The sequence below is a fragment of the Crocodylus porosus genome, unplaced genomic scaffold, assembly GCF_001723895.1.
Source record: "Crocodylus porosus isolate Cpor-Errol unplaced genomic scaffold, CroPor_comp1, whole genome shotgun sequence".
Lineage (NCBI taxonomy): Eukaryota > Metazoa > Chordata > Crocodylia > Crocodylidae > Crocodylus > Crocodylus porosus.
Window position 1 is genome coordinate 12,796,005 of NW_017728909.1, and position 20,208 is coordinate 12,816,212.

The 20,208-nt window shown below is 45.0% G+C and overlaps 1 protein-coding gene across 1 annotated transcript; it reads right to left on the reverse strand.

The window, feature by feature from the left end:
• Positions 1-4,719: 4,719 nt before the first annotated feature.
• On the reverse strand, positions 4,720-18,892 carry SIGLEC15 (sialic acid binding Ig like lectin 15). The gene is made up of 5 exons (XM_019531821.1): positions 18,174-18,892; positions 14,367-14,750; positions 11,120-11,479; positions 9,569-9,599; positions 4,720-5,802 (listed from the first exon to the last, which is right to left on the reverse strand). Exons 1-5 carry the CDS (start codon positions 18,223-18,225, stop codon positions 5,721-5,723), a joined length of 909 nt encoding a protein of 302 aa, XP_019387366.1. The 5' UTR covers positions 18,226-18,892; the 3' UTR covers positions 4,720-5,720.
• Between the last annotated feature and the right edge of the window lie 1,316 nt (positions 18,893-20,208).

Sequence of the window (20,208 nt, forward strand, 5' to 3'; positions counted from 1 at the left end):
TTTTCCTGTCCATCAAAGATGCTGTTATTATGGAACTGATTTTTCTCTTGGTGCACTGGTCATGTCACTCACCCTTCAGAAGTGCCATCCCTAGCTTCCTACCTTCTGCTTCATCTTTATCTGCAGCTCTGACCTTACTTATGTCTCTTTCTACTACATCCTCAGACATACTTTCTGAAGTTTTGCTTCCCCTGTGTGTACACTCCTAAGATCTCTTTATGATCTCTTAAGCTTTTCTGCATAGCTGGAAGGAACCCCTAGATCCCACGCACCATAAGCTCCTGACTTCCCTTTCCTCCTCTAAATATTCCCTTAATGCCCAAGTCTTCTGACGTTTTAAACTGTGTATTCCCTAGCACAATCCTAACCAGGACCTTTCCCTTTTTCAGACTTGCAGCTTTCAGGTTTGATGAAGGCTATGAGTAATTATTACCTAATGAGGTTACTATCTGTTTGCTTTTTTTAAAAACATTCCTCCAGAATTCATTTCCTCCCAGACTTACTGCTCTGAAAATGCTGCAGTTTTTCCATGTCTTCCTGGAGTTTGTGATGCTGATTGTACTGTTAGTGTCTGTCTTCAGAATTTAATGCTTTTTCAACACTAAGCAACTAATCAAACTCTCATACTTCTTGGAACTTTAAGCAAACACACAACTTATTGCCTTTAAAATGATTGGGTCTGCTGGGAAAAGTCCTGCAGAGGGCTGGGCATTCAAGAAATACAGTAAAATTTGGGTCGGCAGTCACTAGGATAACTCATTACTGCTGCTGGTGCTTGCTCCCCAACGGAGTCCTGTTGATTTGGTTAATGTATCACCAGTAAAAGCATAGTCCTTCCAAGTATACATGCCTATGCGTGCTCCTGATAAATACGGTATTTATTTGCATATCGCATACATTTTTTCCTCTTCCAAAAAAACGCTCTTCAAAGTTGGGGTGTGCATGTCTTAAGCAAGGAAGCTGATTTTTTCTTCTCTGGATTAGAAGCGTGGAGATGCTGTGTTCCAATGGCTACCAAAATGTCCAACAAGCAGAAGGGGAGGAGTCCAGTGTTAACCATTTCACAGCTGCAACGGAATTGCAAGAGCTAGTGCCTGAGCACTGGAGTTTGTGCCTGAAGCAGCAATTGAGCTGGCTTAGGACAGGTGAGATGCTGCGTGCAGTCTGTAACATCTGGGTGAGGCTTGTGGTATGGAAACAACACTTTACTATTTACAGGAACTTGTATAAAGAACTATTTACAGTAAAGAAGTAAGTCTTCCTTCTGCCCTGAAAAGGGTCTGGGGCCTTGCCTTGTCGCTGTCTTGCTACACCAGTACGTCTCCTGGTACCACGCTTTCTAGGTGTTCTGTCACGTGGTTGATCATGACGGGAAAAATCTCTTCTACATTTTGCCTTCCAAAAACAAGGTGTGTGTCTTATTTGGGGTCATGTGGCATGCAAGAAAATACAGCAGCGCATTGAAAATATACAGACCTGCACCCTCCGTAGCATTGCTCAAACCTTTGATAGCACTGGATAGCTGTTCCGGTCTGGTGAATTAGCTTCTATATTGGCAATGTGCACATGAGAGTGCAAGGCAAAAATGTTCAATTAGTGTACTCCATCGTAATCATCCAGTCACAATCAGTAGGCACTCTGCTTTTTTTATTTTTTTGGCAAGAAGCTGTACATTAATTACTCACCTGTATAATTACACAATTCTCCTATGGTGAGCCAGGCTGCTTACAACAGTTCCAAGTGCAAATTGTAATATATAGATTTTTCTTCATTATACCTCTCAAAAATCATTTTCTCTGTCCTGACATGGCGTGCAAAACACATCTCGTGAAAAGTTGAAAGTGACTAAGTGCTAGTAATTAGTCAACTAATAATTAGTTATTACGTCGTCATTAACTACTGGTAATTAGTCACTCAGGGATCATTAGTCACCCCTACCAATCCCCCTGGAGGGACAAATTAATGAGATTTTACTGTAATAATAGCCCTTCCCCTGGATGAGGTTGTCAGTGAGAGGTATAGCCGACCAGAGGGAAGTAGGTTATATTTATGCATTGGAAATTGTGGGTAAAGCCCTGTGTTGCTTGGTGGTAACATACACTATAATTAACTTTGTTTCAGCAAATGTGCTTGAGGCTAGGTGATTTGTTTCAATTTCCCCTGAAAGTGGACATTGCAAAGGATGTCTAGGCTGACTATGCCATATAAGGATGGCAAAGGGGGGTTATTTTCTCACTTTTGTTGCTTTTGTACCTATGACAGTAAAAGGAGAGTCCAGCATAGATGTCCAAGCAATGGATCAGACTGACGTACGGCTGATGGGCAAGAATTTTGTGGGTGATATCTGGGATTTATTTGGTAGCTGTGTTGGTCTGAAACAAAAAGAAATGCAGAACTCAAGCTCTTGGTTCAGAGATATGATACCTTTTATTAGACCAACTAAGAAATCACCACAAAATGATCTTTCTCTGCAAGCTTTTGGGCATACGCGCCCTTCTTCATGATATCTTTTATTGGATTAACTCCATGGTAGGGATAAATGTAGATGAGCTTTTGGGGCTTACCCAGGGAAAGGTGACAATGATACCCAAAAGTTTGTTTTAAGTCCATTGCAACCGTGCTGTTACGCCAATAAAAGATGTTGCCCACGAAAATGCTTGCTGCTCATGTTTCTGGGACTTTCACAGCTATCACTTCAGCGCCACCAAAACATCGTGGCTGATGGCAATTCGGACGCTCATGCTGGACTCGCTGTGATATGTTTGAACAAAGATCCTTTCAGCATTGGCAGCCAGAAGTCTCTTCACGGCCATGAGAATTTCCCTGTGAAGGGGGATGTCGGGCTTAAGGCCACAAGCCGCCTACTGGCAGACAGCATAGGCATAAGTGCTCCCCTTCTGATGCCCCTTGGGTTCCCAGAGGTACTGCAATGACTTGGTGTTGCCCCGCTTGCCTGCTATAACTCCTCACCCAAAATGTGAGCATGGGACTGGCGGATCATAGTGAGGATGTAAGGGAGTCAGCACAAGGGAGGTTTCAGGTGGCCCCTGGAGTAAGTCAGCAGAAGGTCCGTCATGGGGGCAGCAGGGAGAGAACTGGGACTCAGAATGGTATCTGGCACAGTGGGGTTGGAAGTGTGTGCTTTAAGCAAATTTCGTTGCAATGAATGCTTTGCCGATAAAACCTGATTATTGGACCAGATCATATGAGCAAATGGTAACTTAAATATAAGGACAATCGCAGTGTACTTTTTTGCTTGCCTTGCTTTATGATTGTAGGCTAAAGTAAGAACAGATTTCCTGATGCTGTTGTGATGCGCACTTTTATCAGTCAGAGAATTAAAAATAGGCACAGTATTTTTCTTGCGTTTCACCTCTGACCTGCTTTGAGATCTCTCTAATCCTCTTCATAAAACAATCCTGAATTTTTCCCCAAAATGGGTGGCACACTTTTGTTACAGTAAAAGATGCACAGAAATTACAGGCATCCTCTTCACAAACGCGCATATGGCTCGTTTCAATCATAGCACTCGCTTTTCTGAATAATGTGCAGTGTACCTTATTCACTTCTGGGTTTTTATGGAGAAAGCTGTACTTGAAGTATAAATATATAAGGCTAGAAATGCGGGGAAGGCGTGAACGTTGAATATTCAATATTCATATAATTCTAAATAAAAGCAGCTTAGTTTTGTACACTTCTGACTAAGTATCAGTATTTCTGGCTTTTGAAAAGCCCAACCCTCCAAAACCATCTTGATGCCCGCCTTGCTGGGGTCATCTGATCCCAGCAGTCTTTCCTGCCCAAGTGCAGGGGGGCTGGACCCGATGAGCTGTAAGGTCCCTTCCAGCCCGTAGCAACTATGAAACCTGAACAATATTCGTAGCTAATTGTTCCCTCTCTTGCAATGAAATAGAGACTTAACTTTTGTGAAGGCTCAATAGCTAGTAGAAGGACATAGACTTTGCTAATGCTAATGTATGAATAGCAGCTATTTGTGCTAATACAGTGAAGTAGAAAACCCAAATCACAATACTTCTCTCCAGGTTCGAGCACATCTCACACCTCTCAGAATCCATGGCCTAGTCCTCTTGTCACACGCTACGTGCACGTGTTTTGCATGTCTAGGAAGGGTGTGCTTCTGGCTATTTGTTGTTGAGCCAAATAGGATGATCAAACATTGCAGTTCTTTGTGGGGAGATGGGCAATAAAATATGCCTAGAGAAATAAAGGGGATGTTGGGAGTGCATGTGGTAAATAGTCGTTGAGCAAATGAAGTCAGTAGTGAAAAGCCACAGAAATTACTGAAAATGGACCATTCCCCTCTCTGTGTGTATCTTTTTTGTAGAACTAATGGAACCGGTTCCCTGCACCGACAGAATATCTTGCAGGTTCTCATCCGAGGCTTTTAGGCATGATGATATTGAAGTGTATCATTAACAGGTGTATCTGAGTCACTGCAAAAAAATCTGTATCTTCTTGACTGTGGTCCTTTTCAGGGTGAGTACTGAACGTATGTGGAATCTTTTCATGTAATACAGATATATTATAGTTAGCAAATGATTGTTTCTTTTTCTTTTACTCTGACACATTTAATTGAAGTTTTTTACAGGATTTGAGATTTCACTAAAGAAAAGAACAGTCTTATTTTTGATAACGTAAATACTTTTCATTCCCCGCCCCTTTTCCCCTCCAATTCTTAGTATTTTGACAGTCTCCCTCTAATTTTTGGAGGTGTGAATATTTTTTGCAAGAATTTCTATTTAGTCCAAAAGCTGTGTTTCTTTGAAATACCGGAAGATTTAATTGACCAGCTATACTTTTCTATCTGTATAAATAATACATAAGTATATAAACAAATAAGTAAATAATACAAGTTTACTCTTACTGTAATATAGCCTGTACATCCACTTATTATAATGAGTTCAGTGTGCGTGCGCATGTGTGCATTTGTGCATGTGTGCGTGTGTGTGGTTATACACAATATCCAACAATTGTGACTACTATAGTTATGGTTACAAGAAGATCTCCATTCAAATTTCCTGTGCTCCATCTCCGCACCTTTCTGAAAGCTTCTTTTTGGGTTTAAATTCCTTCTCTGCCTCAGGGGAGATTTTCTTTCTAAAGCTGGAGAAAATACCTTCAGAAGTTTCTAAGATAGAAGAGTTAAAAAACAAACAAACAATGTTTTCCCATTCAAAAAAATTCCAACCATCTTTTTCTACGCATCTGAAAAACCGCTGAAGTTCAATCTCTAAACTCACTGCATCGGTGGCTTTGCTAAATTGCATGCACTTTGCCAAGTTTTGCAAGGGGAAATAGTTTTAAAACAACTTCTGGAAAATGCTGGAGAGAGCCAACACAATAAAAAAATTCTGCTTAACGCTCGGCGGTGTCGTGGAGGCTCCACACGGGTCAATTGGTGCAGACACGTTAACTCCTCTTCTCATTTGCCGTGGATATCCCATTCCTTTTCTAACTCTCTTTTTATTCTCTTCCCCACTTTTCTCTCAATGAGGTCTATGTTTTCACAGCCAATAGGGGCCACATGACCCGTCTGCCATCCTCTGTGGCCTGGAGGGTCAGTAGTTACACATCCACATGCCGGATGAAAGGCTCACAACTGTAGTCTGCTTTGCTCTCAAGGTAACAAAAGGGAGGGGAAAATAGGGAAATGTGTGAAAGCATTATGGTCCTAATTCAAACCTGCGAGTTGTTAGAGTTCAGTGCGTTGGCAAACTCTGAATGCCCCCACAGTTGTTCCTGCGATCAAGATTTTCATATGTCGAATCCTGAATTGGTTGCCTGGCAATAAAAGAGGTAAGTTAAAGGCTCCTGTGACTTACCTGCTCATCAGAGTCGATATAACCTTTGAAGACTCAGCTGACATCATTCCAAGTTTACAAGGCATCAGAGTAAAAGTGATGGTAACCTGCTGTATTTGAAGCAGTCTCCCTTCTCCAAAATTTTCCTTTTAGGATCACGTTTTTTTAATCCGAAAGACTCCAACAGTATTTCCTAAACTCTCTGCATGATGAAATATTATACCTAAGATGCTTTCTCCTGAACCTCAGAACATAGCTAGGCATGAACCTCTTGGGCTAGGAGAATAGCTATAGGACAGGCATTTTCATACACAGAGCACACAAGACTTTTTTTTTTTTTTTTTTTAAGCTGGTACCCAGAATAAGAGACTTCACGAGATCCAACGGATAACCACTTCTGATGGGATTTGACTGTCTTCCTGGGCATCCAAGTTGGGCTTACCTATATGTAAAAGGTTTTGCTGATTTACTGGAAGATTTTTTTTCCAGTACAAGTTCTTTTGCTGCTATAGCTTAAAGCAATTCTCCAAGCTGACTAGGGTGATACAAGTGAAGGGAGTTTTTTGCCATTGTAATGGTGTTTATATTAGGGTTTTTGCTAGCCTAGCTCTATGATAAGTGACATAGATAGCTACATGAGCAACATTTCAAGAACAGACCAAGCCTTCAAACAGTAGAGGCATTATAGACTTTCACCAGCATAGTGTAGACCAGGGATGGCCAAGTGGCATGGGCAGTCTGTGTGGCATGAGGGAGATCAGGAAAAGGAGCAGGCAACACAGTAGCAGATAAGGTAGGAAACCAAAAGCAGAGCAGAGGTTTGGGCAGGGAGCACCAGGAAGACAGCAGAAAACAGGGCAGCAGGTCAGGCAAGGGAAGGGGATCAGAGTAGCACTCAGGGAGAATGTAGGGCTAATTGCTGACACATTTACCAAAAAGGGTGGCCCCCAGTGCAGGCACAGGTATCCTGTCCAAATTGTGCTTTATCACTATGGCTTCTTTTTCTTTGAGAAAATGATGGTTACTTCCCCAGCACTAAGTGCAGTCTGTTGATTTGGCTGCATCCACATGAGCAGGGCTTTGCTGGTGGACTCCAGCAGGATTCCTATCCCAGTAAAGCATGCCTGGTATAGACACTGCCTAAACTATTTACCTGCTTGTTGGAATATGGCTACACAGAATTTTTAATTTCAGACTAATTGACGGTCAATTAATGATTTTTTTTTTTTTTTTTAACTCTAGTCCCCTCCCCAAAACTTATTCCATGCCACAGATATGCATGGCTTTCTTGGATGCAGACCAGCCTCTGGCTTCTTTACTAGTCATTCCATCCAGGAGGACACGACATGGACACCGACACCTGTAGATGCTTCCTCAGCCTGACGAAGGGTATTTATCCCCGAAAGCTTACAAAGAAGAATTTTTCCAACTATTTGAGTTGGTCTCGTAAAAGATATCAGATTTACCCAAACAACCTTGCCTGGCTTACATGAGGACTCCAACTTCCCGTGAAGAACAGTTGTTGGTTTGGGATCTGGAAGAAATGTTCCAGGGGTGCCCAGAGCAGGTGTTAAAATGCATTCAATTCCACAGATTAACTTTAGGTCACAAAATTTAGCACTGGGTGTCGCCTGGCACTGCTGTGTTGACTGAACATGTGAAAGGATCACACCCCTAAGCTGGTCTAGCTGTGTGGACAAAACCCCTTTTGAAGTTGCAGCTAGGCTGGCAAAGGGGGTGTTTGTCAAGGTTTGTAAGTGGCTCTGAGCCTTTCTGGGAGGGGTAGCACTTCAGTCAAATAGGCCTGCTCTACATGTTACATGTATTGCACAATTAAGTGGTTAATTATGTAGTTACCTCAAGGCCAGCTACCATGTGCAAAGTAGTTACCACTCAATAAAAAGCTCCAACCAACTATTAAGTTAGACCTTGAAAATGTGCACTAACTTTATAGCTGGTTGCTATTGAGAGCTTTATAGCTGGTTGCTCCTGCCAAGGGGGGAGGGGGGCTGGACTTGATGATCTCGCGAGGCCCTTTCCAGCCCCTGATGTCTGTGAAATCTATGAGATTGAATGTGCTCGTGTAGCAGGGTGTCCTGGTGGCTGGGTGAGCCCCATGAGCTCCCAGGGCTCCCACCTGCAGGGGTGCACCATACCCAGATGGAGCTGCCAGTCCCGCAGCTGTTTAGGCCTCTCAGCCCCAGCAGCTGTGGACCCAGAGCTGCAGATGCTGGGTCCCCACAGTGTGCTTCTTGGCTGTCACCCTGGCCCAGAGGTACGTGAAATCCCTGAGATGGGAGGATCCCCCCTGCAGTGATTTCCCCCCCCCTAGGGGTATGTAGGGGTCCTTTGCGGCTAGGGATCCCTCAGCTGAGGTGCATGGGGCTCCCAGCTGCTGGACCTTGCTTCTTGCAGTGCAGGGGGAGCCCAGGTTCAGGCACCCCCTGCACGGGTAAGAAGGCACCATGGGATCTAATGTGCAAGTGTGGGTTGCACCTTCTGCCATACATGTGTGGCATGGATCCCATTGCGCCTTTACCTGCGTGCCACAAATACATACATGAAGTTAGCCAACGTCATTGGAGTAATGGGGTTGTTGCATCAGAAGAAGACCTCCTGTCAGCACATAGCATCTCTGTTAGGGGACTGAGTGAATGCAGCTCCAGTTGCAAAATGTCTTCTAAAGTAGCTGGCAATTGCTGAGGGCTGGACGACAGGTTTTTTTTGGCTCACTGTTAATCTAGGTTACATCACTGAAACTCTTCAACGTGAATATTGTATGTAGGCAATCGTGTGACTGTTGCCAAAAAGGCTAACGGCATATTGGCCTGCATTAGTAGGAGCGTTGCCAGCAGATCGCGGGAAGTGGTTCTTCCCCTCTATTCAGCACTGGTGAGGCCAAATCTGGAGTCTTGTGTCCAGTTGTGGGCCCCCCACTACAGAAAGGATGTGGACAAATTGGAGAGAGTCCAGTGGAGGGCAATGAAAATGGTTTGGGGGATGGGGGACATAACTTCCAAGGAGAGGCTGAGGGAAGCGGGCTGATTTTAGTCTGGAGAAGAGAACGTGGAGAGGGGATTTAATAGCAGCTTCAACCACCTGTAGGTGGGATTGAATGCGGATGGAGCTGGTTCTCAGTGGTAGCAGATAACAGGCTTCATAGGTTTCATAGTTGTTAGGGGCTGGAAAGGACCTTACAGATCATCAGGTCCAGCCCCCCTGCACTTGGGCAGGAAAGACTGCTGGGCTCAGATGACCCCAGCAAGGCGGGCATCAGAACAAGAAGCAATAGGCTCAAGTTGCAGCAAGGGAATCTTAGATTAGATATGAGGAAAAACTTTCTTATGAGGAGGGTAGTAAAACACTGGAACAGGTTATCGAGAGGTGGTGGGATCTCCATCCTTGGAGGTTTTTAAGACTCAGATAGACAAAGCCTCGGCTGGGATGATCTAGTTGGGGCTGGTCCTGCTTGGAGCAGGGGGTTGGACTAGATGTGACCTCCTGAGGTCCCTTCAACGCCCATTTTCTATGATTCTATGACATGCTTATACCATTATTACGATGCTCTTATCAGTATAGCTTATCCTTTTGTATTGATACAAGCACCTTTATGTTAATGTAAAGCTGTGTCTGGGACAGCTCTTAGACTACAAGCTCATTGCAAATTCCAGGAAAAGATGCAGTTGTTTCCTTAGCCGATAGGAAGCCTGAACTTAGTTAAATGGTAAAAGTGTTGACCTTCTTACCGAGACAGACTGCCCGGACCACTGAAGCAATCTGTAGAATGAGAAGAAGGAGGAGAGTTAGTTTTTCTGTCTCTTCCGACCAGGGAGAGGTGAGAAATTGGCAATGCAGATGAGTTTTGAGAAACTGCCCTACCTGGTGTACACAATTAGCAAAGCAAATGAGAAGAAGTTCTGACACTTGGGTTGTGATTAGCTTGCCAGGCTAGTGGGAATGACATGTCTGGTTATAAAAGGCAAAGTAGTTCTCTACCCTATTCTTGGATGTCATTTTATAATTTCCTTTTATCTTTCAAGAGTGGCTCCTACCAATTTTCAGTCCCAGACAGTAATTGCACATACAGCAATTAGTGAAGTATGATTTGCTCTGATGACAAAGGCCAGATTTCTCAGGTCTAATCCCAGCTTTGATGCATCACAGTACAGACACTGTACAGGACAGGTTACCGCTGACTTGTGTTAAATTACTTTCTTAGCCACGGGGGTGTAGGTTGTAGCCAAGTCAGTCTAAGGACATAGGCAGACAAGGTTCTTTGGGTGAATTTGATAGCTTTTATTAGACCAACTTGAATGGTTGGAAAAAAAAAAAAACTTTTTAGCAAGTTAATTTGTATTCTTCCATCCATCCACTGCAGAGACTTCCTTAACCTGACAAAGGGTTTTTAAACCCGAAAGCTGCTAAAAATTTTTTCCCAACTATTTAAGTTGGTCTAATAAAAGATATCAGGTTCACCCAAAGAACCTTGTCTTTCTTAGCCACAGTCTTTTTGTGTGACTTCGAGAGAATCGCTTTGTCGTCTTTCCCATTGTGCAGAATGGAGATAATATGCCTTTATGCCGGCTTTGTCGGGTCAAGCATCTGTTAATGATGCTGGGCCACTTGGATATTACAATGCTGAGGGTCTGGATCAGCAGTTCTCAGCCTGTGGTATGTGTACCATCAGTGGTATTTGTTAACAGATTTATTATAATTACTTTATATGACAAAACATTGCTGATGGTACTTAAGGTTGAACTGAAAAATTTGCTAGTGGTACTTAAGGTCGTATCGTTTTGAATTGGTGGTGTGTAGAGTTTGGGAATAGCTGGTCTAAATGGACCTTTGTTGCCATAAAGAAGCCCTTTAACCTTTCTGCTTCTATCCTGTTACCTATGAAATGAGGAGGAGGCAGTTATAAGGCCCAAGTGGCTTTCTAGAGTACACAGGAGGCAAGTATGAAGCAGTATAAATTAGTCTACTTTAAAATATTTTACACTGTACATTAAAAATGGCCTTTTCAAGCTGGGAATCTGCAAATTCCTAAACTGATCTCTTTAGACGCATTGAAACCACTGCATATTTAAAAAAAATGCGTTGGAGAATAAGGACTCAATACCTCACCCCCATAACTAGTCACCAGGGAGTTTCCTGTTTCTCCTTCTTTCTGTTGATTTTCCATGATAGCCATTATTCCCAGAGGGAAAAATGATCTAGGCTGATAGCACCTGCCTTATGTTTATGCTGCATCATGGTGCTAATTTAGGAGATCGAGGGAAAGAGCTAACTGTGTGTACCTCCTTTCCACAGAAGACCAATCCCTGCTATCACCAGCAGCAAGAGCGCTTTGACTCCTAGCGCAATACAAATCAAGATCAGAATCGAGTTGCTATTTGCTCCTTTGAATTTATAGAAGTACACTGCCCCCTCCGCCCTCCCGTGGCTGTTCGCTGCGGTGCATACGTATTTTCCATCGTGAGTCAGGTGGTGCAGCTCTTTGGTTATCTGGTGGTTCATGCTTGTGACAGAGGAGGAATTGCTGGACAGAGGGCCGGTCCATGTCAGAGAGGGCAGTGGTTCCCCGTCGGCTGTGCAGAGGGCTTTGAAGGTATGATCCTCGTTGGAGCTTACTGTGATGTTAATGATCCTGGGGGCAGCTGTGGAGGTCACAAGAAGGGATGAAGAACACAGTTCAGATTCAAATCCATTGTTGGTTCGGGCTTAGCGTTGAGAACGACTGTTGTTCTTAATGGCGTCACACAGGGTTATGACTTTGTAACCTTGGCATCCATCCCCTTGTCACCCTCCATGTTCTCCTTCCCTCCCCTCTCTTATCTGCTAGATTTTCCCATCATGCCCACAATTTGGAGAGAAGCATCATGTCCCATTGAACAGAGCCCTGGCCTGGGAATGCGGCGACCTGGGTTCTCTTTCCATCTCCTCGTTACTGGTCTCATTAAAGAATAGAGCAGGTGTGGGTAAAATGCTGGCCACCAGGCCATTCTATCCAGCCTGCGGGGTCCCTAAAAAACTTAAAAAATTAATATTTATCTGCCCCTGGCTGCCTGCTATGCAGCCCTCGATGGCTTGCCGAAACTCAGTAAGTGGCCCTCCACCCAAAATAATTGCCCACCCCTGGAATAGAGGGAATTGTAATGGTCAAATTCCCCTTCCACCCGCAGTGTGGTTCAGTATGAACATTTCATCCAGCTTGTACCGTGAAGACTGCCTGGTTCTCCTCATGCTGCTGCCCTGAATGAGCTACTAGTTGGCTCTCTGTGGAGGCATTGCGTGAATAAATTAGCAACTGCAACGAACTTTCCACAGAGGCAAAGCATTAGAGAGGTGACCATTACTATGTGTTTCTATAACATGCTTGCTATATTAAGAATGGTTCGTGATACCGAATGTTTGTTCTTGCTTTGCAGAGTGCGTGCCCCATGGCAGGATCACACGTCTATTGTTTGAAGTCTAGGTAGCCTTTGGGGAAAAGTGGTGTAGCCATTTCACACCAGTGATGCTATAGCCACTGTAGAGAGGGACGGGAAGGAACTAGAAGAGAGGGAGTTATTTTACCTCCCAAATTATCAGCTGAAAGAAAACACAGCCCCGATACACCACTGACCTCTCTGCGTTGGATTCGTGTGCTGTGAAAGCTTTCTAACCTTCCATGAAGGCAGTGTGGGTCGGGGTGAGGCCTCGCCTTGGGATTCTGCACATTGGTTCTGCCACTGATGCCGTGTGACCATTGACAACTTGCTCCATCCCACCCATTATCTATCATGTCTGGTTAGATTGTAGGCTCTTGAAAGCCCTTTCTACTATGTGTTTGCATAGTACCATATTTACTTGCATACCACATGCATCCTTTCCCCAAGAATCAGCCCTCCAAAATTAGGGCATATGTCTTAAGAGGGGAAGATGACATCTCTTTGCTGGAATAGAAGCAGGGAGACACTGCTGTTCTCCCTCTGCTAGCCTCTGGGATGAAGGAGGTGGTGTTTACTGTTCAGGGCCAGACCTACAGTGTTAACCCTCTCACCACCACAGCCACTGCAGTCAGGATCCCCTGCAGTCAGCATTCGGACGTGACTGGAAAAATAATTTTTGTCTTTCATTCTGCTGTCCCAAAGTAAGGAGCACATGTTGTTTGTGGGGGGAGAGGGGTGGTATGTGGGAAAATACAGTACTTAGCACAATGGACCTCACATCTTATTTGAGGCTTGAAGGGCTACCATCCAATACCAAGTTTAGGATCATTATTTGGATATTGCTGTGGTATTGGGATGCAGCTGGGAAAAGACTAAGCACCTTATGGACACAGCACAATGATGGCTTCTTCCCTTCCTGTCAATACTCTCCATAGCTTCAGGACCCAGACAAATTGTGGACTCCATGGTCGATGCATGAACACTACTTTCACCAAGAGGTAAGCTCACTCACATTCACCATGAGGTAAGAGCATATGTGTGGGCAGTTGCCATGGGGTAGATGACAAGCTCCGTATTCACAGCCCAACTTACCTTCTGGTAATCTAGGATATCCTCATGCCCTTGATCACTTTTTAAGGTGTAAAATCACGTTCACATCTGCAAATACTACTACCATTTGGCTCTCCCCCTGTCCAGCGTCTTGGTAGGTGGTCCTCTTACCCATCAATCTCTTGCCCTGGCTCTGTTGTAAGGCCTGGCAAAGACAACCCTCCCACCCCCCAATGGATGTTGAGCCCCATCTAGTCTGTCCACTGACTGTATCAGTCACACAGGGCGCTTCTGTTATCTACTGTGAGTGCTGTGAGCCACCAAATCCCTCAATGTGCACACCTCTTTTGTGGGGTAGAGGATAGGATGCAGTGGAGGGGGTGATGGAGCAAATCTTCCACTACAGGGGAATAGCAGTGAAGTTCAGGACTGGTGCTATCCAGTAGTTCCAGTCTGATTCATTCTTGTGGTACATAGAGATGATGACAGAGAGGGTCAAGTAACCTTGTATGACTCCAGAAGGGGTTTGAAGCCTCACTGCAGCCTGGCCAGGCTGAAGAGTCTCCAGGCTTGGAGAGTCCACGGTGGCAGGATGGGGCAGTTGCTTTACTCCCTTACATACCACCTGCCATGAGCTGTGGGAAATGATGTGCCTTAACCACATGAGCCTGGTGGGCTATTCAACTTGGGTAAACTTTTCTGGTTTTTTTCTTCTTACTTCTTATGGCTGTAAACCCACCCTTTACCTTGCCACCATCCCTATGGACTCTGTTTTGTTACGTGGCATTCTGTTCTAGCTCCTATTCCATGCTCATCCCCATAGTACCTAAGCTATTGAAAGTATCTGGTTTTCCATAGCACCTCAGGAAAGTGTCTGGTTCTGGTATTATACAGTCTCTCAAAACTAGGCAGCGTTGGAGAGTCCAGTACCCTTGGCAGAGTGTGGTCTATCAAATTCTGTAGCAACCAGTCTGGAGTAGCATCTCCACTATCCAAATTTTTCCGTCTCTTTAGCTTCCTTATGTGGTTATTCAGCCTACTTTTGTATTTAGTGTTTTCTTACCGATCAGATGGAGCCTGATCCCAGTTCTGCCTTCATACTTGTCATGAAGATCTCCAGAAAACTCTACCCGGCAGAAATATCTGTTGCTGTCGCTCCACGTCAGATTGTCAATCTTGATGGAAAGGTTGTTGTGCCTTGGGTTCCCAAGCAGTTTGTACTTGTTCTTGTAGCTGGTTGCAGTTTTACAGAGTTCGCTTGAACTGTGAGCCACGCACTTGAAAACCACTGTCCCGTTGTAAGGCTCCTTGATCCTCCAAATGGCTGTGAGAGTCCGGTCAAAGGTTTTATGGGGGTGTGTGAAGGTACAGGGCAGAACAACGCTCTTTCCAACTTCACCGGTAGCATCTGATGGAACCTTAATGGACCAGCCATTGAACTGCAAACCTAGAAATAAAGGAATCGAATTCAGAGGCTTGTCAGACCATGAAGGCTAGTATACCAAACCTGAAGAACTGAACCATTGAGAGAGATCAGGAGTCGTCGTCTTACCTGATCCATTCTTGCTCATCAAATGGATACTCCATCCTTTGAGTAGGATCCATGCCTACTTCTTTTCTCACTCTTTTTTTTGTTCTTCAAGCTATCTTGCAAATGTCTAAAACTTGAAATATTACTTTTTTTTTTTCCAAGAAGAGTATTTTGATCATGCTCAAGTGCTTAACCCCAGGGGGGTCAGTATGAATGCATGCATTGGCATGTCGTCCTATTTGTTACCCAATTCCTTTAAATCCTGTTAATATTTATTTTATGGCTTTTGATATTATCTCAACACAGGAAGACCTGTAGCTTTGTTAAGTAACATATGTCCAGTGGGATGTAAAAGCAGATTAAAGCCTTGTGCACGTTTTGAGCTGCGCTTTCTATAGCTCTGTTGACATGGTAGGGACTCTGGAGATGTGGCAGGAGAGACAATTCTTGTATTATAATTACCCCACTTCCCTGAACCAACACTAAGGTGGCAGAAGTCCTCTCCTAGTGGCAGGGCTGCATCCATGCTGGGTTCTGCCAGCATAGGGAGTACGAGCTTTTCACACCTGTCCCTGACATAGCTAGGTCAGCAAAGCTTCGTGGTGTAAACTAGACCTGACATGCTGGTTGTGCCGATTCAACGAATCCTGCAGGTTGGAGTGGACCCGTGTCTTGAAGGGGCGGTGGGGCTTCTGACACTGAGACTGGCACGATTAGAAACAGACCTCCATCACCACAGCATGGGATATTGTCTCGCCCCACAGCAACCACCGATTTCCATAAGCAGGTCCTTTCCCATGAGCTGGGCTCTGAATTCTCCAGTGCAGAAGTTGCCAGCAGGTCTTACGGTTATTCAATGACTTTGGTATTAAATGTTCTCTTACTGATGCACATGCCAGATCCCACCCTGGAAAACTAGTGCAGTCAGTGCACTGCCTTTATATCAGGGCTAAATCTGATTTTTCTGTCTCATCATCAATCAGATTTGACTTGAGTAAAAAGGTCCTGCTTGTGGAATATGTGAAAGAACCAAAATCTCCCACAGCTGTCCTCACCAGACCTGCTAGTTTCTGCAAAGTGAACTTCTGAGAAGTGCTGTGCCTTGGTGGCAACTGCAACAGCTGTGGCACCAGGTAATACTTTCAGGACAGAGAATCCTGTCCTGACAACTTCATTACAGCAGTAGCCTTTCCTTGACTATTAGGCATCAGAACAAGTGGAAAAAGTTAGTGGCCTGGTTTTCTAAAAGGCTGAGCTCCTGCGATTCTGCTTGACTTCTTTGGGGTGTTCAGAAGCCACAGTGATGAATGTGGGATAAAAGGCTAGACAGAGATAATCAGTGGTTTATCTAAGTTTTGGTACACATGGTGTCCTTCCACGACACTTGGCAGACGTCCCTGGGACTGTGCAGATGACGTGGGTTTATTGCAGGGGTGGGCAATTATTTCGGGTGGAGGGCTGGTTACTGAGTTTTGGCAAGCCATTGAGGGCTGCATGACAGGCAGCCAGGGGCAGATAAATATTTATCTTCTACATTTTTTAGGGTCCCCACAGGCCAGGTAGAATGGCCTGGTGGGCCATATCCTGCCCAGCCCTGGTGTACTGCATGCTTTCTGATGGGCAAAGGCCAATACAGGACTCAGTTCTCCTAGGCGAAGCTCTTTACCTATAGTTGGCCACATGCCAGCACATTAAAACCTCTCCAGCACAGTTGCAAAAGCGTTTTGTATAATAACATGGTGCAATATTTGCATTGATGCAATAAGCCAGGTTACGTGACCAAAGAGGGAAGCTGAGAGTCCATAAAGTTTACAGGCTCTAAGCAGAGAGGGCCTATAATATCCATGCTAATGAACTTGCCTCTCTGCCTTGTGGTAGTGAGTTTGATACTACATAATCATCTCTTTCCTGTGTGGTTAGATGAGGGTTTGTGGGACCTCGAGAAGCCTCACTTGTGTACTGACAGCCTCACTGATTGTGCGCCTCTTTAGGTATCTGGTGTCAGATATCTGTAGTGTGCGGGATTGACATAACTGGTCACACCGTATGTGTGTAGCTCATGCTATGGAGCATTAATCATTAGTGGCAGATGCAGACTAATTTGAATGGAGGAACTGATCTGGCTGTATGTGATTCGCCACCTATACCACCACTTTTTGTTTAGCACAGGCCAGTTTTAGACTTAGGGTAAGGGATGACCGTGCTTCTAGCAAGTATACCTTTTTTTCCCCCCTATAAAGTGAGAACTAGTGATCAAAAGCACTTATCTCTTTTGTTCTAAGCTCCGTCCCTGTCTGTAGAAACTACTGCAGACCCTAGGTGCTGCTAGTAGATAACAGTCAGTGTCTTGTGTATGACTAATTGTCCCCTGTGCAGTCGCACACACCCTCACAATTAAATCTTGCCAGGACAGCCTATCACGTCAACCTTGCCTCAGCTCCTGTTTTTTACCCAGCTGTGCTGTGCCCCTGGACTGCACATTTTCATAGGGAAGAGGGAATGTCATTTGTAACTACCAGCTAAAGGACTATTTCATAGTACAAGTCATATGGTGGATCAGTTTCCAAAGGCATGTCTGGGATTTTTAAATGAGCTGTCTTTTTATATGGCATTATGAGATCATCTGATGCTGTGAGTATTTCTATAAAACCATACTCCACAACCCACCCCCATGCTTTATACTTCAGAGTCTGCTGCGTTGCAGACACTGCAACCAAATCTAGGATAAAGGACTGTATGTACATTCATTTTGTGTCCTGAGAAGGAGATCTGCATACACACTGATAATGATGGTATTGGTCCTGACACAGTAAAAAAAAAAAACCTTACTTCAAAAATACATGTGTACATGCAAAATACCATTGATTTTTCATGAGATTTAAAGGCATATTTAAAATGAAGCCTGCATTTGGATGCAGTGCTGTGATCCCAGCTCTGGAGCAAACTACCTCTGCTGTGCAATTGTTCCTGAGAACACTATACAGCACTTCAGGACAAGCAGTGAAAAATGTTATAGCCAACTGAAAATGCAGGAGAAACTTAGATCATTATAAATGGCTGAGTTTGCAGCTGGCTGTGACAGCGCGCGCAGGGAGAGTCGTGCAACTGTCTCGAGCAGCCGCACAGGCAGGACTCTCATCCTGTTGTTTCCACAGGTCATGAGCCGTGTTTAGCCAGGAGTGCGGAAGCCACTTGGGACTGAGGGATGCAGCAGAGCAACACGATGAACTCACAAGTCCTAGGGAGTTAGCTGCCATGGGCAGTCCCATGGGCACCAGGCCGGAGCAGGGAGAGGAACAGCAGCGAAAGCAGAGGAATTGGTAGCCGTTCAGCACTCACCCTTTGTGAAGATGCAAAGCAGGCAAGCGAGAAGCAACCCCAAGCCTTTCATGTTTGCCAGCGCTCCCCAGGAAGAACCGTTTTTCGGTCAGCAAACAGGCATGGTCCGCACCAAAGCCGAGCTGCTGGCCATCCAGTCGCACATCACTTCCCTGCGGAAGGGAAGGCAGCAGTGGTTTCCTGCTCCCCGGAGGGAATGAGTGTGTCCAGCTGAGCCGGCAAAGGGCGCTGTTATTAATAGTTGTGTGGTCAGTCATGTGGGAAACGCATGTGGGGGGGAATCAACATTTTCTTATTTTCCAGCTGTGGGAGGGGCCAGAGGATCTGGACTGAAAATACCCTTTTGGGACGCTTCAAGTACATGGTAGAGCCAAGGTGGCTAGTTCTGGAGTTCTCCAAACCCGCTGACCCTTGGGGAGGCTACGGGAATTGGACAAACACTGTCAGCGAGTGACAGCTCGTCCCTCCTGCTTGACAAAAGGAAGTCATCTCGCCTCACCCGGCCTATGGCTGCAAACTTGCAATCTGCTCTGCCTTCAGAAACAGCCAAGTGCATCCCCTGATCAGTCTTTGACCTAAATGCCCAACTCCTCAGCACTTTCTCAATAACAGGGGACAGGCAGGATGGCTGAAGGTTTACTGTGAGAATGAGAGTAAGGCACGACTGGGCTTATTGAGGGAACTGGGCTGATTTAGTCTGCAGAAGTGAAGATTGAGGGGGGATTTAATAGCAGCCTTCAACTACCTGCAGGGGCGTTCAAAAGAGGATGGAGCTGAACTGTTCTCAGTGGGGGCAGATGGCAGAAAAATGAGCAATGGGCTCAAGTTGCCGCAAAGGAAGTTGAGGTCGGATATTAGGAAAAATTCTCACTAGGAGGGTGGTAAAGCACTGCAACAGGTTACCTAGAGAGGTGGGGGAAGCTCCATCCTTGGAGGTGTTTAAGGCCTGGCTTGACAGCCCTGGCTAGAACGATGTAGTTGGGGCTGGTCCTGCTTTGTGCAGGGGTTGGACTAGATGTGACCTCCTGAGGTCCCTTCCAGCCTTCATTGTCTATGTTACTCAAGAGTAAATTGGATGCTTATCTTGCTGGGATCCTATGACCCCAGCTGACTTCCTGCCTTTTGGGCAGGGGGCTGGACTCGATGATCTCCCGAGGTCCCTTCCAGCCCTAATGTCTATGAAATCTATGAAATCCTATGACTGATGAGCCTGTGATGGAGAAGAGAAAGAAAGCTGGGCAATGGGAAGAAAAGATAGGTGAAAGCATGCCAGACAAGTTGGTTTCAAAAGTAGCTGGAAAGGTTTACAGGAAATATTTGGAAGGACAGGTCAGGAGCGGACCAGAGAAAACTGATGGTGCAGAAGAATCGAGAGGGTGTGATTTATGCACGATGGAGATGAGAGATGGAGCACCTGGTATTTACAGGGAAAGGAAATTAGAAGATCCAGAAGAAAATGGACACTCACACTCACACTCCCTCCCTCCCTTGCTGCAACTTGGCATTAGGAATCATGGTAATTCAGCAATAAAACAAACTAGTAGTTGTTACATGTGGTTCTTATTACTACAGACATTCAGAAATACGTTAGATTGTAAAATAGGTTAGATTCAGAAATGGGTCAGAAAGTGAACTTATTCCCAATATATGGCACCGTGCATAATGAAGCCCCAATCCTCACTAAGGTCCCTAGATACCCCTGTAATCATAGCCAGTAGTAATAGAGACTCTGACCTAGTAATCCTGCAGACTCTTCTCTGAACTGTCCGGTTGCATCCAGCAATCAGATTTTTGATCTCAGACCTGTCGAGGTGAAGGCTGAGGCCACATCTGAAGGACTCTCTGTGTGCAACTCACTTCTCCCAAAGCACAAATTAAGACAGTAGTGAAAACCAAACTGGTGAGGCCAACAGAGAACTACGATGGTGCCGGCAGTTGGTGAAGGAGTGTGTTTGCAACAATTAATCCTTATTTCCCCTTGGAGCCTGCAATGCCCAAGGCCATTGCCATTCTGAATAGTTCCTAAAAGACCTGC

Excerpts from the sequence above, each read along its gene's own strand:
- SIGLEC15 (XM_019531821.1), bottom strand. The coding sequence starts at position 18,225 with ATGAAAGGCTTGGGGTTGCTTCTCGCTTGCCTGCTTTGCATCTTCACA. Across the intron at positions 11,480-14,366 it reads GATCAGGCTCCATCTGATCG|CTGCCCCCAGGATCATTAAC; the intron begins GTAAGAAAACAC and ends TGACCTCCACAG. Across the intron at positions 5,803-9,568 it reads GGTCCGGGCAGTCTGTCTCG|GCAACCAATTCAGGATTCGA; the intron begins GTAAGAAGGTCA and ends TTTTATTGCCAG.